Below are 16926 nucleotides of genomic sequence, written 5' to 3'. Positions count from 1 at the left end.
ACACACACACTCACAAACACAAATACATAAACGCGCACATACCCAAACACAGCCAAACATGTAAATAAAATTTCAAAACAAACCGCAAAGTGCTCCTACCGTGAAAATGGAAAAGAGAAAAAAACCATGATCAGTTAGTAGGCTTGAAATGGAAGCATTATTTCTATTTCTGTCACCTCTCTTCTAGTTGCAGGCCTACATGTATGAATCAGTCTTCGACAAGATGCTGCTTGTTCAAACGACATTTCGCTGCCTGGCCCTCCTCCCCCTGCCCCACCCCGCCCCGCCCCCTCCTCTCCCATTTACCTTTAGCCTATCCCTCGCACCACAAAACGCCGCACCGGCAAAACTAAATTCACTAAAACCTCTCGCGGCGAAACTGTCAACGAGCAGTTGTTACTATTCGGTTATTCTGTTTTGTTAGCATGAGTCTGGGTCACCTACATTTTGCCCCTTTCATTGAACTGATATCAGTAGAATAATATTAATAGTAATAATATACAGTACATTCTAAATGTGTACCCTTGAATGCATTGCGCAGTTCAGTCCGACTGCCGACTCGCCTCGCCTGGACCTGGGAGTAGTCATAGCCCAGTCATAGCGAAAAACAGCTCCGATCATCTGCTGCCTAAAGATTATTCAGCCAGTCAGTGTTGGAGAGGCCTGCGCGTGCCGCCAGAGGGGGCTGTGCGCCTACATAGCAGACGGTTATTCTTAGCGATCTTCAGCGAGCTGAAACCTTTGTCATGGCTGTGTCGTTGTGATAGGGAACACATGTATTTAAGATTTTCTACCTTATGACACAAGATCAGGTAAGTTTGTTGTTCTTATATGTTTGAACTGATACGACACGTGAATTTTAATCTTCCTATCAGTTTTTGATAATCCGTAATCGCCTGTGGTAACCTCTCTTTCGCCGATACAACAGCTCAGACTTGCTTTGACCTAAAATGGGATTGTTTTCAGAGTGCCGACTTCAGTACAGACATCAGGACCCGGCGGGGCTGTCTGAGCTAATCACCAGAATATAGCTTCTTCTACCCACAATAAAATTCCTTGCCTCCTTCAAAATGTTTTTGTTTTACCCATAGTTACTCATTTCGAAGGCGTGAATCATCTGTTGGGACGTGAGTTTCCGCTGTTCAGGCTGACATTGATACCCTCCGGTATCACAGTATCAGTATCTGCTCTCAACAGCTGATTGGTGCGGCGAATGAGTTCCCCCAAAATTGTTAGACGTTATATAATCTCGCTTTTAATTTGACTTAAAATAAGTGTGTCTTCTGTCGTAGAGTCTTATACATTCATCATGTCTACATAATCTTTAGTAACTACATCGCACTTCCTCTTAAACACACAGAGACCCCTCTGGAATTTGATGGCCTACTTTGCTTTTTGGGATGTATGTAAATAGGTCGTCGGCCTAGGCCTGGCCCTGGTTTGTTCAGCTGTGGTATGGAAAAGTCGGTGGCTAAAAATAAATTTGCTTTGTTGTTATCATGAAGAAATATTGTGCCTTTTTGCAAGTCCAGACTAGATTTTCATTCAGGATTAGTTAACTATTTGGTTTAATGTCTGCTTGCCCTATGCACTGTGCAATTAAAACTTGTTTTTGAGTCTAGGTCTGAATCTAGAAATCTCTAGATTCTAGATTCTAGATGTTAGCTCCAAACTAGATTCCTAACTGGTTAGGTAAGTAATGATCAAGGAGGCAGAAGGGTGCTATAGTTAGTCATAGAGACTGAAGAGGAATGAAAGTTTAAAGTGGAAAACCTGTTTTTAAAAAATCATTTTTCCTGAGCCGTTACATTGGAGTTGGAGCCTACTCAAAACTTTAGACAGCTTCCATCGTAATCAGGAAACTGACTTCCCATGAGCAACATCGTCAACGTCTAGGCCTATACACTCTTGATCTATACTCTGGAAAATGAAACTGAGCAGTGTGTGATGTTTCGGCAAGGACACATCTACAAAGACCAGTAGTGAATGCTGTGAATTCCAACGTGAGACCAGTTGTTCTGTGGACCACTGCTGTCCTTCAATTTGTGCCATGTCATGTCTGCACAAGTTTTGTTCTCTTCTTTTCTATTTATTTTTATAGATTCTAGCCCTTTCTCTTGTAGATAACTGAGTAGCTTGTCGTGGATTCATGGCAGCCTGTACGATCATCCGGATTTTTAAAAATGAATGATTGGGGGAGGAACAGAAAGAATTGAGTTACCCGTTATTATTAAGGCTAAGGTTTTGTAAGAATAGTCTGGTGTGAGGGTAGAGTTGGTCAAGAGATCAGGTAACCTGATGTGGTTTTCCTCCATCTCTTTGTTCATGTCCTTATATAATATCCTTTCCCTCCTTGATAATAAATATAATGGAACTTACTTAAAGGTTTTAGCTTTGTTAGGCTTTCAACTTCTGTTTTTGTAAATAATGTCTTCATGATTCATGGTGGAAGTCTCACAAAGTGGGACTATAAATAAAAGGTTGAAATTGAAGACTGAGCAAAACAAGTGTTTTTAACTCCGCGACCGCAGAAAACATGTCATCACGGAAGAGTGCTTGACCATTTGTTGTTTCTCAATAAAGAATGCTGTTATGTTTACATTGTAGTAGTACACTGTTTCTCAAAACTACAAAAAAATTATGACCAGGTATGTTGTAGATGTAATGAGGCGCTTCGATCGGTCCAAGTTTACTCTTCTTAATGGTAAATTAGTTTTTGTGGTTTCTCCTGACATTATGTTTCGACCTACAAGACAATGATAAATGACGACAATACATTAAAGTTTTTTTGTCCCCTTGAGGTCTATTATAATCTGCTTCTGCCCTCCTTCCTTCCGTTCCCATTGAATGAAATGTGAGGGTCTTCACCTTTCGAGGTCAAGGAAATTGTGTGAATTAGATAAAAAGAGCTTTTGATCGTAGAAAAATTTGATCATAGAAAAACAAGCTCAGGCAGCCTTTGTAGTTGTAGCCTTCTTTATTGGTCAAGGTTTTCTTACTTTTTGTGAGTTTATTTCCTGCATTTGGAAGTGATACATGATGTGATTGAGTAGCTCCATATCTGTTGGAATGTGGTATCTCGCTCTCAGCGTAGATTGGCTTTTCTTTTACAGGCTGGTTCGACACTGTCACTTCCCACATTATCTAAATTATATCATGTTGATAGGGGTGTAAGTAGAAACAGAGTGTTTAAGGGTTTTATATTCTGATAGACTATAATTAAACGTCCGAGGGTCTCTGATAAGACCGAGCGAAATGGGTTGTGAGCCTTGAAAACTCCACAAAAACTTTAAGAATGCCCAGTCTGGGATTTGAACCAAGGCCATCCACTCCGCAGTCCGGCACGATACCAACTGAACGAACGGGGCACCTGTAGAGGTGTAGTAAGAGATGAACTATCATTACATGATAGGGATGGATTTAGACTTTCTGTTTGTGCTGTCAGCCGTGGCAGGCGTACCTTTTCTGCACTTTTTGTCAAAATTTTGTCTTTCCCACTCTTTCACACAAAAGTGACAACGTTACCCAATTGTTGAAGGCTATTCCTCAGTCCTGGCATCAGTTCTAGAATGTGGAGACTTGTCTTTGTGTGTAGAATTTGGTTGCTGTTGGTGACCCTAGATCTCTTAGTTGTAATTTTAGTTTGTTTTTATTGCATTTGCAACACTATTAAAAGTACAAAGATGGGCCTAAGATGTTATTAAAGAGTAACATAAAAAAGAGGCGAGATGGGGATGATACATGCTGATTGGAAAAGAGGAGCAGGCCACACCAAAGCACCCACCAACCACCCACCCTAGACATCTATATTTTAAATCAAAACATGTGAACTTTTTGTCTTTGTTCCTCTTCATCAGTGTCAGTCGGGAAGGGTGACCCGTGCTGGTATCCCTCTGAATTCATCCCAAATAAACAGAAAAAGCTAGCAGAAAAGTCCATCATCGTCATCTTGTGTACTGAGAATTATCTGGTGCCCTCAGTTCTGTTCTATGGGTGGTTGGCGGGTGCTGTGGTGTGGTTTGTTTCTTCTTTCCTATCAAATATCTATCGTCCTTATCTCCCCTTCTACTTTTATGTTTGTTACTCTCTTGTAACTCCTCTAATCTTCTGGCGCTCATATGACCTTTATGCAGTTGTGAGCACCGTAAAACCTCTACTAAAGCTAAAAAGTTCTGTTCTGTATGGGTAGTCCAGAAAGTAAATTTTTGCAGAGAGAGAAAAATAAACATACTTCGTTTCCTTAAAACACATGTCTACGTTACATATCTTTTCATACTATTTTCAGCATTTAGAATTTGAATTTAGACAAAATAATCCTTGAGCACATGCAAACGATACCACAGATTAAGATCATAGAAGATACATCTTTATTGTCCAGATCCTGGCTCATTGGTATTGTGTTTCTCCTCATAGGCCTACACACTGTGTACACACACACACACGCGCGCGCGCGCACACACACTCACAGACACACACGCAAACATGCACACATAAGTGTACGCATTGAAACCACAGTGGTTGTAGTTGTAGATTCGTGGTTCTCTCCATGTTGTACTTCGTCCAGAAAGCAAATTTTTGCAGAGAGAGGAAAAAAACCCTATTTTGTTTTCTTAAAACCCTTTTCTATGTTACGTATCTTTTCATAATACTATTTTCAGCATTTAGAATTCGAATTTTGACAAAATATTCCTTAAGCAAATTCAACCGATACCACAGATTAAAAAGAGAAGATAAATCTTTATTGTCCAGATCCTGCCTCGTTGGCTTTGTGTTACACCACGTACACACATACACACACACACAAAAACACGCACAACACACACATATATCATGCACACATAGGCATTCGCCTGCGCATTTGAACACCGATATACACTAACACACTCTCTCACACTTCCTTTTTCCGCATACATCTGTGTACAAAGCCATGATAATACAGTAACAATAGTATGCTTGCATTCACAAACCGGCTCACAGTCGCATGTAATATAAATGGACAATGAATATAAATATTAATAAAGTTAGGCTAGTTACGTACTCTGTATTCCGATTGTAACTCAATGGTATTCTGATATTGCATGCTTTTGAGGTCATCGGAATGTTACTTATCAAGATGATTTAGATGAGAAGTTTATGGATGATGGTAAAAATGACCTTCTGTATGTATCTTTTCCTTTTACGGATCAGAAGCCAATCCTTGGTCTTTTGACTTCTGGTTATTTTTATTTGAGGGAACGATGGATGTTTAATATGTACAAAAAGATATAATTAATTTTTCTAGGTCAAGTGATTAAAAAAAAAAAAGTAAAATTTCGGACTTCTGAACAGCTGACCAACAATACAAGCCTATGTTTTTACTGTGGATCTGTGTGGACCACACTTTTGTGTCTGTCTGTCTGCTGGGATACTTTATTCTGCTGCTGTGTCTGGGCTGGCCCTACACGGGACAAGGCTAAAGCAGCTCACCTCCTTAACTATCTTTTGTGGGTTTTTGTTGTTTCTTTTTTTTTAACCCTGCCCATTTCTATCAACTGGCGCTTTTGTGTTTAGTAGAGACAACAACAACTACAAAATGTGCGGCACTTTGGATTTTAAAATTTTACTGTTAGTATTTAATTAGTGTAGACACACGAGAGAAATATGTTATCTATCTATCTATCCCCTATATTTTGTGTTGATGGGAGCATAATGTGTAGTCGAAATTGTCCTAGAAGGCCATCCTTTTTTTCAGGAGAAAAGTGATTGTCTTGGACAGGTGGATGTCTTTGATAGAGTCTATAATGCAGAAAAAAAGGGTTGAAGTGGGAAGTGGTCATTGTAAAGGTGGTTGTTTTTTTAGAGCAGGCAGGACTATTTAACAAATGGGTGGAGCAGATAGGATACTTCCATGTTCTTTTGTTATAAAATAGCATATAATTTGATTGATATTTTAATAATGAAGCCTGTCGTCCAGATGATACGTGGTCCTACAAATCTCAAACTAAAGATTCCACTGGAATCTTGCTGTGTGACTGGCGGTTGACACGAGATTACAATAATAGGTTTCGCGGAGTGAAGATGAGTCTATTTACTTGGTCCCTGCTATCGCAGCTAACTTGGAGGTTTTAATGATTTTCTTTGTCTTTACATTTGTGACTCTTGTAAAGGGTTTTCATCAAGGCCAGTGGGTGGTTGGCGGGTGCTTTGGTGTGGTTTGCTTCTTCTTTCCTATCAAACATCTTTCGTCCTTATCTCTCCTTCTTCATTTTTGTGTTTGATACTCTCTTGTAACTCCTCTATTCCTGTGGCGCTCATATGACCTTATGCAGTTGCGAGCGCCGTAAAACCCTCTACTAGAACTAAAACTTTCATCTAGGCCCTGGCGGAAAATCATAAACAGCTGTCAGACCTAAGAAATCCTGTGTAGTATTTGTCATTTGACTATAGTTTGAAAAAGTGGTACTGGTTTATGCTGCGCTGGCTTGACAGTCAGACACTATCCTGACGAATGTGATGAATTGAAGGGAAATCATTAGTATGAAGACAAATTATGTGTCACAGTGTGGTGGAATCAGGCACTCATCAATTTTTTGGGGCATATGGGGTAGTTGATATCATCTTAAAAAGCCTGTTCATTTGCCTTCCTTTGGGGGGGGGGGAATATCCATCTATGTGGAATAGAAGTCAAAATACTTGCAATTGAAGGAGGTCAGGGTCACCTGGTTTCAGGGGTAAAGTTAGCCGCCAAAGTTTGGTTACTTCTTTAGCCTGAGAGTTCTTAGAAACTGAACATTTACTTTTTTTCACCTTTAATCAATGTTTTCAGTAAAATTCACACAAAAATGTGTTTTTAAATGGACTTAAAAAGTGTTGAGCCAAAAATAGAAAATTAGAAAAAAAAAATTTCTTTGATTTCTTTATTGTGACGAGCACCCGATCTCGCCACACTGCCTCAAATGTGTACATGTGCTAAAATACCTTGGGTTTGGGGATTTTTAAAATATTTTTTTTACACCGAAAAGATGGATTTGTATTAGTGGTTGGGGTAACTCTAAAATCTTTTGGTTTATACAATGTATATTGAAATGTGTCTTTTCAGTTGCATGTTGCCTCTTTAATCGAGTTGTGAACTGCCACTGATGCTTGAAAGCCTATTCTAAGCTTATTAGTTTTGACATGAGATGTGCGTGGACATGTATCTTTGTGTCAGTAACTCCCTCCGACATCATCACTGATTAACGGCCTTTGGCAAGGAGGCTTCTTTCTATTGTAAATGTACAAGGTTTACATCCTGATCAACACAATTTAGGTAATTGAGGAGACAGTTTTTACTGTGTCCTCGTGGGTGGTTGGCAGGTGCTCTGGTGTGGTTTGCTTCTTCTCTCCTATCAAACATCTATCGTCCTTTTCTCCCCTTCTTCTTTTTTATATTTGGTACTCTCTTGTAACAGGTCTAATCTTCTGGCGCTCATATGACCGTATTTTGCAGTTGCGAGCGCCGTAAAACATCTACTAAAACTAAAAATTGTGTCCCCCTCGGGCCAGGTTTCAATGTACGCTTTCTTATTCAGTGTTACTTTTGTCCTAACTTAATGATAATAATAAATAGATCTAGTATATGCCGTGCATTTCATTTTCTAAAAAATCTCTTCGAGATGTGGTAGCTATAGTGCTGACTCAGCATAAATCAGCTCAGTTTTTGTCTTTTCTATCTCTGCCTCTGTAGCGTTGTGTCCCGCGGTGTTCATCTTTACGGCCAGTTTCTGGCTCTGTAAAGTGTAAATAAAACTATAATAATACAGTATTTTATGCTTCATATTTTTTTTTCTTTGCTCCTCTTTGGTTTTTGTTTCTTTTAAAATCATATCATGTAGCTGTGTTCCTTCTCTCTGTCTCTCTCGTGCTTTAAATTTGCATGGTCTCTGAGTTTCATTTTACGTGTGTTTGTTTGTACATGCCAACAGGATTTTTTTTTTCAGTGCTGGTAATATTTTCGTTACTCTTTATTGGCATGAATTCTCTTTTTTTATGCGATCTTGCTTATTTCTCTCTCTCTCTCTCTCTCTCTAGATCTCTCTCTCTCTCTAGATCTCTCTCTCTCTCTCTCTAGATCTCTCTCTCTCTCTAGATCTCTCTCTCTCTCTCTCTAGATCTCTGTGTCACACTGTTTGTCTGTCTGTCTGTCTCTCTCTCTCTCTCTCTGTCTCTCTCTCTCTCTCTCTCTTTCTCACTCTGACTCTGTCTGTTTGTCTCTCACTCTCTCTCTCTCTCTCTCTCTCTCTCTCTCTCTCTCTCTCTCTCTCTCTCACACACACACACACACACTCTGTGTGTGTGTGTGTGTCTGTCGACACTCTCTCTCAATCAGTCTATTGACTGTCTGTCTCACTCTGTTTTGTCTGTCTCTTAGTATCTCTCAATCGGTCTCTCTGTCTGTCTCACTCCCTCTGTCTCTTTCCTTTCACACTCTATAATCGCAGCTGGCCATGCATGTGAATTTACCTGTCTTATTTTTCATGTATCATTCACGTCCGCTGTGTTTTGTCGACAATGTGAAGACTTCTTGTCCGTCACTCACACCCTTCCTCTCTCTGATATCCACCAGACAAAACAATAATTGTAGGGCCTTGGCGGGTGCTCTGATGTGGTTTGCTTCTTCTTTCCTATCAAACATCTATCATCCTTATATCTCCTCCTTTTTTTTTTTTTTTACCCTCTTGTAACACCTCTAATCTTCGGCACTTATATTACCTTATTGTGTTGCAAATGCCGTAAAACACTTACTGAAAAAAAACAACAGCAACAGTTAAGATCAAGAACAAAAAAACTTTAAGAGCCGTCTTTTACCGGAGTTGTTCTCTACTGTTGAATCTTTCCACGTGGAGTTCATTGTCGTTGGTGGTTGCTGGTTTTCTGTCATTGACCACGGGCGGTTGTATTGCGCCACTGGTATTTCTGACTTCTGTTGTTTCTATCTGTCTTGCTTCTTCCCAGCAATAGAATTCGGGTGGTTGGCGGGCGCTACTGGTTGGTCCCCTTTTTTACTTTCCCTCTCTTGTTTCTGTGTGTCTGTTTCACCCCCCCCCCCCCAAAAGCACTAAATGACCGTCGTTGTGTCGATGTGCTTCTCTTTCCTCAAAACAAATCAAATTAAGTGGGTGGTTGGAAGGTGCTCTGCTGTGGTTTGCTTCTTCTTTCCTACCAAAACAGCTGTCGTCTTTATCTCCCCTCCTTTTTTGTGTGTTTGTTACTCTCTTGTAACACCTTTAATCTTCGGCACTTATATGACCTTATTGTGTTGCGAGTGCCGTAAAAATCTTGCTAAAACGAATACAACTGAACGATGTAGTGGTAAGGCGCTTCGCTGTCGCACATAAGAAACCCGAATTCGATTCCCGAGTGGGAATAAAACATTTTTATTGAGTATCTGGGTCTTTATGCTGGGATATTTTTTCCCTCTCAGCCCAGGTTTCTTTTTATCCATCTCAGTCTCAGCTCGGGTTGACTCGTGGTTGGAAGGTGCCACTGGTTGGTCCTGCCCCCTCCCCCCCCTCCCCCGTTCCTGTCTTGCTTCTTTCCAGCCCTACACTATATGACCATAATTGTGTATATTATTATTATGTGTTTTTCTTCACTCAAACTTTGAAGTCCTCGTTAGCCCTGACAAGCAGGTTCGGTGCCTGCACTGCACCCCCTCCCTAATGATCTAAATTCTGTCGTGGGTGGTTGGTGGGTGCTCTGGTGTGGTTTGCTCCTTCTTTCCTCCCAAGCATCTCTCGTCCTTATCTCTCCTCCTTCTTTTTTGTGTTTGTTACTCTCTTGTAACGTCTCTAATCTTCGGTACTTATTTGACCAAATTGTGTTGCAAGTGCCGTAATACTCTTACTCTTACTAAAACTAAAATCTGTTGATGGAGGAAGCTTAAAAACACTAACAACATTAAAAAACAAAAAAGTTTCACGTGTTGCCGAGTCCTCGTAGTGCGTGTGTCCCCCCGAAAAGTAGGCGGTACATCCAGGTGTCAAACGGGCTGACCCCGCCCAAGGTCAAAGTGGTGTCCGTGAAGCCAGTAGCACATTGTTGTACCATGTAGGGCGGAGACCGTGTGGTGGTGCTACGGTCCAGCTGACCCGTCCATCATCGCACGTAATAGCCACGCAAACACGTGCAAGACCAGCGTGGGTGGTTGGCGGGCGCTCTCGTGTTGTTTGCTTCTTCTTTCCTATCTTATGTCTATCGTCTTTATCTCCCCTCCTTCTTTTTGTGTTTGTTACTCTCTTGTCACACTCACCTAATCTTCGGCACTCCGATGACCTTATTGTCACGTGTCGCAAGTGCCGTAAAACTCTTCCTAAAACCAAACAAGCCCAGTTTCTTTGTGGAGGCTTGTTACATCGACCACCGTCATGTGAACGCAACCACCGTAATCTTCTCAGCGTGCAACAAGAGGGCCTTATGACCACGGGGGGAGTGGCGGGGGGGGGGGGGGGGGGGGGAGGGGGGGGAGGTTGGCCCAGTGACCAATCGCTGTTTAGGCGGTCAGTTTGTTGTGAGAAAAATGGGTTCTAATTGGGCATGCTTTTTCTTTCTACCTGGCGAATGTAGGGGAATTCCCCTTCCTTCCCTACTATAAAGACGGGGTAGCCGTGTCCGATGGTCACTTTTCGACACCACCACTTGTTGTATTCTTTGAGGAGTTTGTGAGACGACATGTCTTGTTGAGTTTGTTGCTCTATTTCGGACATCGACAACCATGCAGAGACCAGGATCCCCGCCGTCGCCACGGTCTATTCTACAACGTGGACATCCAAGTAATTCACACTTTGGGTTTTTAAAGATTAGTATAGGTTCTAATTTAGTAAAATTCTGGTGGCGAATTTTAAAGTAAAAGTCAAGTCCCACCATGTACAATACAATGTGTTTTTCCAGCATTGTCAGTAAAATGCGCTTGGTTTGAAGTACTGTTTAAAGTTTACGAAAATGTTTTCGTTTACAGAGATCGAGTACTTATACATCTATAGATTCTATTTGTAAAAAGTTAAAGTACAAAGCTGTACCCGTCTTTCTACCTGGATTGGCTGGCACGTGCTGAGCACATGTTGGACAGAGTAGGTCAAGTGACGCTACTACCGATCAGTCTGTGCAGGGTAGCAAGTAGATCTACATGACGACTCGCGGTTTGTCGGCCAACGTTTGAGAACTTTTACTTTTGGATCGGTGCACGCGTCATGAAAACCCTGCATCTGTAGTGTGTATGATTTTTTAATGCGAATGATAAACTGCCTGGATCTAGAAATCTAGTAGTTAATTATTTAAATTAAAAAGTTTGTGTGTGTGTGGGTTGGACCGTAGTCTAGCTCACAGTTCATTGTTCATACTACGCGAAATTTTTTTGTCAGGAAGGGAAATAGATCTAGGCTGTATTTGATTTCACTGGCTTTACTTCATTTTTTTGTTTGAGTGTTATGTCCAAGTGTTCAAATTTTGGGGCCATTCTGTTTGGAACTGATTAGGATTAGGCGATTGGATTTAGTTCTGTATTTTTGTTCTCGGGTGCCCTACTCTAGTCTAAGTCTTTGTTGGCAGAAACTTCTTGTTCTCCGAATTAAATCTAGGTCTAGATCTAGGCACTGGTTGTCCTCTTCTTTTTGTCTCTCTCTCAAATCTGTCTGTCTGTCATTCTCTCTGTCTTGTCTGTTGACTGTACTGTGCATACTTGGGCTTGGGACTATTTCATGTTTTTTAGAAATAGAGTGAGATCTCTGTTAGTTTATCATCATTTTTAACCATTACTTCCTTGACTTCCATTACAAGTATGTGTGTAGGCTGTAGCCTCTTGGAGACAGTTGGCGGGTGCTCTGTTGTGATTAGCTTTGTTCTTCCCTATCAAAACATCTCTAGATCTATAACATCCCTCTCCTCCTTTTCTTTGTTGCTTGCTTGTGACACCTCATGATCATCACTAAGAATCTATATATATATATATATATAGATCTATGACTTACTTAATAATTGTGTTGCAAGTGCTGTGAACCTCTTACAATTAGGCCTTACATGATTCGCTCAATCCTTCTTTTATCATTTGAATGCCAGGAAAAGCAAACATTTCCAAATGACATTTAAGAAAACTTTGGCTGGAGAGGGGATTAACTGGGAGACTTCTGTTTACTTTACTTATGCACCCGTCTCATGGTCACGTTTTATATACTTCTTTTCGGTATTTTTTTAAACTTTCCCTCCCGTCTCACACTCAGCTACCAGTTGTCTATTTTCTACTAAATATTGATGCGCTGAACACGAATATCAACTTCATTTCCGTAGCAATTTAATAGTTTTTTGAAATATTTTATTGTTTTTAACTGAGATAGACATGCTTTGGACCAATTGGGGGGGTTCCAGGCCACCTGGGGTAAAAGAAAATCTGGGGGGTTACCCATGATTTGATATTTTAGTTAGATTTGAAATTGTCTTGAAAATAATTGCTTTGCGACAGTTTTAGTGGCTTTATGTGTGATCTGCAGCAAACAGTAGAAAAAAGTAAGAAAATACCGCAGTTTGACCCCTGAAACAGTGCATCTGTGTGCGGGAGTGAAAGTAAAAATTTACCTTTTGCATGCTTAACTCGAATATGGTCTGGGTCTTCATTTTTGCCGCAAATCAATAGTTATTGAGTTATTGATGTTTGAAAATACATTGTAGTAAATTTAACTATATCCCTGCATTTCACAATGATTTGATGTTTTGGCAATTCAGATTGATATTTACCTGAAAACACAATTAATTTGCAAGGGTTTTAGGGGCCATACATGTGTTGTACAGCAAAAATTATGGCAGTTTTTCCCTCCAATCAAAGCATATATGTGTGGGTGCATAAGTAAAAATCTACCAGGATCCCTTCCCTATTTTTTTTTCAGATGGCTTTACCACTTCTGATCTGTGAGTGGTTGGCGGGTGCTCTGGCTAGTGTGATTTTGCTCTTTCTTTTCTATCAAACGTTTATTGTTCTTATATCTCTCCGGGCCCCTGTTGGTACGGTTTTATTTTACTAATTACTTGTGGACTTGACTCATGTTCAGACGTTCGAAAGCAATTTTCTTGTTCATATTTTTTTTCTGCTTGTTAAACAAATTTTTAATTTAACTTTATATCCACAGCAAATTATAAGATATGTATATATCAATACATCCATATATGATGATTTTTAAATGGGCCCAAGTACTATACTTCTTTTCAACAAATTAGGCATGGGTAGGGGGTTTCTGGGGGCATGCCTCCCTGTATTTCACCATTATTTGATGTTATGCAATTTTCTTGAAAAAAAAAAGGATTTTTGAGAAAGTGAAGATAAAAGCAGAGATGCTCTCAGGTTTTGAACCCAGGACCTTTTCAATGAGAGGTGAACAATGTACATCTAGACCATAAGAGCCCCAACACAAACTGATGAATAGGTTATGACAGGTCTGTGATAGTTGGACTCAAATAAGTCTGTGACCTCAGTGGATTAGAGTTTGAAGTGTCGTTTGAACTGATGATATTGTCTTATCCAAGTGGCCGTTAGTCTGTTAGAGTAGAGTAGGTTGTCTTCTCCAAGTGGCCGTTAGTCTGTTAGAGTAGAGTAGGTTGTCTTATCCAAGTGGCCGTTAGTCTGTTAGAGTAGAGTAGGTTGTCTTATCCAAGTGGCCGTTAGTCTGTTAGAGTAGAGTAGGTTGTCTTATCCAAGTGGCCGTTAGTCTGTTAGAGTAGAGTAGGTTGTCTTATCCAAGTGGCCGTTAGTCTGTTAGAGTAGAGTAGGTTGTCTTATCCAAGTGGCCGTTAGTCTGTTAGAGTAGAGTAGGTTGTCTTATCCAAGTGGCCGTTAGTCTGTTAGAGTAGAGTAGGTTGTCTTCTCCAAGTGGCCGTTAGTCTGTTAGAGTAGAGTAGGTTGGGCCGTAGGTTGGGCCGTAGGTTGGGCCGTAGGTTGGGCCGTGTTTGTAACACTTTCTTTTCTTTGTTGTCTAGGCCAAACACACCCTGCTTCTCATTACCTTTGGCATCCGGGGGCGACAGATTTGAGGCGAATGGCCATGGTTGGAAGCAGCCCAGCAACCCAGAACTCCTCCAGACCCTCGTGGTCGTCCGCTCCTCAGTCCAGCACACCCCCCGAGGCTGAAGAGAACTTGCCACAGCCCCTCTCTGCTATGGCAGCCAGTGAGTAGCTGCGTTCTTTTGTCATTTTCCCAATATTGTACAGAAGGCAAAAGTAGACTGCATTTGTGACGATTGACTCATTTTTAATTAGTTGAACCTGAATTCGGCGTAAGGCTGAACTTTTCATTTTCTGTTGTCCATTCCCCCTCCCCCGAAACAAAACTTTTGAGTCGATAGTGCTGTAAAACCCCTACTCAAATAAAACAAACCTCCTGCCCCACCCCAAGTTTTCTTTCTTCCTTTTTGATTTATCTCCTCCTTATGTTCAAGTCCCAAGTTGTTTCGATGCCCCTTCTTTGTTTGGATGCGGCAACATAAGTTCACTTACTGTCATTATATATTGTCCCATTTTTAATGCTGGAATTTTCATAACCTGAGTGGTGCCAGAGATCTGCATTTTGACACACATGGTAGAAGTGACATGGTCTAACGATCTGATGGGGGGGGGGGGGGGGTGGGGGTGCTTGCTCTCTTTACTCAGTGTCTTTCTCTTTCCTAGATCTGAATAACCTTTAGCATGTGGAATTACTTTTGTTTTTGTTTTGGTTAATTTCACTCCCCCCCACAGTGGGTGGTTGGCGGGTGCTCTGGTGTGGTTTGCTTCTTCTTTCCTATCGTACATCTATCGTCTTTATATCCCCATCTTCTTTTTCGTTGGTTACTCTCTTGTAACACCTAATCTTCGGCACTTATATGACCTTATTGTGCTGCAAGCGCCGTTAAACAGCTCCCCCCACACCCACCGTTTATTACTTGTGTGAATGTGCCTGTTCTCACTGGCACCAACTATGATATCCTCCTCAGACCTTCACGGGGCTATAGGAGAACACAGACGCAACAGCCGCTCATCCTCTGTGTCCTCAGGAGGCTCCAGCGGGAACGGTGGAGAGGCGGGCGACTCAACGCGCCAGCAGGCACAGGCTCGCCTGTCGGCCATGCCCCAGCCCAGCCCGGCCGACCCCTCATTAGAGCAACAGGCCAAGCACATTCTGCAGCACCTGGACATGCACCCCTCGGGGGACGACCCCCAGGACTTGTTGGACAAGGTAGGCTCATGATTGCTGCAGGGAACTGCTGCTTTTTCTTTCCTCATCCTTACTATCGTCATTTTACCTCTCTACTTATTGTGTATGTTTAAGTTTGTCACTCTCTTGTGAACTGCTATTTCCGGGGTGCCTTGAGAGTCAAAGCAGACTTTGTGCGTGGGTGGTTGGCGGGTGCTCTGGTGTGGTTTGCTTCTTCTTTCCTATCAAACACGCTTTGACGGAAACTTATCCGAATATGTCTGTTGGAATACATTGGGGAAAAACTTGTGTACTTGGATGTCAGTTGAAGAAAAGTATAACTGGCTACTAGTGGTATCTGAGGTAAATACTTAAAGATAACTGAAAAGTAGAAAAGGTAGCCATGGAAGATGATAAAATTGAAAACAATATAAAAGCAATTTCTTCTCTTGACAATGATGACATTTGTTTATACATTTCCAGGACAAAGCTGCTCAGATGGTGGGAGACTCCCAGGCGAGCATCCTGTGCGGGAAGCAAGAAGCCAACACGACGGAGGCGGACATCGTCTCCCAGCTGAGCCTGCTGTCCATGGCCAGCACGTGCACCCAGAGCCCGGCCAACACAGTACAGCTGGGTCACCTGATGGACGCGCCCCGCTCTATGGAGCAACAGGCCTTCTCCTCTGGCGTGACGGGTGAGTCAGCATTACTACAGTCCTCCTCTATTATAGTAAAGTAAAGTGAAGTAAAGTTGTTCCCATGGGTGGTTGGCAGGTTCTCTGGTGTGGTTAGCTTCTTCTTTCCTATCAAACATCTATCGTCCTTATCTTCCCTCCTTTTTTATGTTTGTTACTCTCTTGTAACACCTCTAATCTTCTGGCGCTCACATGACCTTCTGCAGTTGCGAGCGCCGTAAAACCTTATACTATACTATACTATACTATACTATACTATACTATACTATACTATACTATACTATACTCTACTATACTCTCTTGTAATCTTCTGGCGCTCACATGACCTTCTGCAGTTGCGAGCGCCGTAAAACCTTATACTATACTATACTATACTATACTCTCTTGTAATCTTCTGGCGCTCATATGACCTTCTGCAGTTGCGAGGGCCGTAAAACCTTATACTATACTATACTATACTCTCTTGTAATCTTCTGGCGCTCATATGACCTTCTGCAGTTGCGAGCGCCGTAAAACCTTATACTATACTATACTATACTCTCTTGTAATCTTCTGGCGCTCATATGACCTTCTGCAGTTGCGAGCGCCGTAAAACCTCTACTAAAACAAAAGAAAAGTTGTCCCCCCATCCCATCCAGACATTGGAGATTGCCTTGTTAGAGAGACAACTTCCTGGGCCTTGGGCATATTGTGGTAGGGTGGCCAGATCCTTTCCAACGCCCCTTAACTTCCCCAACTCGAAGTCGGGTACCCATTACTGCTGGGATGTTCGCTGTTATGTAAATGTTTTTTAAAAATGTTCTTATTGTGCCGAATCAACATGGGGGGAACTGCTGCTTTTTCTTTCCTCATCCTTACTGTCGTCATTTTACCTCTACTTCCTTTGTATATTTGTCACTGCTATTTCTGGGATGCTTTGATAGTCGAAGCTGACTTTGTGCTGTTGAGGCTTTAGAGGTGAGCAGAGTAAGCCTGATTCCCTGTTTGGACATCCCTTTTAACATCCACCCCTTGGCGCTCAAATGACCTTATGCAGAAGCGAGCGCCGTAAGACCTTAC

The 16926-nt window shown here is 41.6% G+C and overlaps 1 protein-coding gene across 2 annotated transcripts in view; it reads left to right on the top strand.

The window, feature by feature from the left end:
- Positions 1-638: 638 nt before the first annotated feature.
- LOC101862821 (B-box type zinc finger protein ncl-1) overlaps positions 639-16926 on the top strand; it is a 33998-nt gene continuing 17710 nt past the window's right edge. The window contains exons 1-4 of one of the 2 annotated variants that reach the window (XM_005105032.3): positions 639-812; positions 13978-14166; positions 14971-15212; positions 15654-15867. In XM_005105032.3, coding sequence (XP_005105089.1) covers positions 14037-14166; positions 14971-15212; positions 15654-15867 — 586 coding nt within the window. In that variant the 5' untranslated portion in view covers positions 639-812; positions 13978-14036. Of the gene's footprint in view, positions 813-10676; positions 10791-13977; positions 14167-14970; positions 15213-15653; positions 15868-16926 lie in introns of those variants that run through there. The other variant, XM_013086262.2, reaches the window with a different exon arrangement.

The sequence above is a fragment of the Aplysia californica genome, unplaced genomic scaffold, assembly GCF_000002075.1.
Source record: "Aplysia californica isolate F4 #8 unplaced genomic scaffold, AplCal3.0 scaffold00449, whole genome shotgun sequence".
NCBI lineage: Eukaryota > Metazoa > Mollusca > Gastropoda > Aplysiida > Aplysiidae > Aplysia > Aplysia californica.
This window is presented reverse-complemented; position numbering and strand designations above follow the sequence as displayed.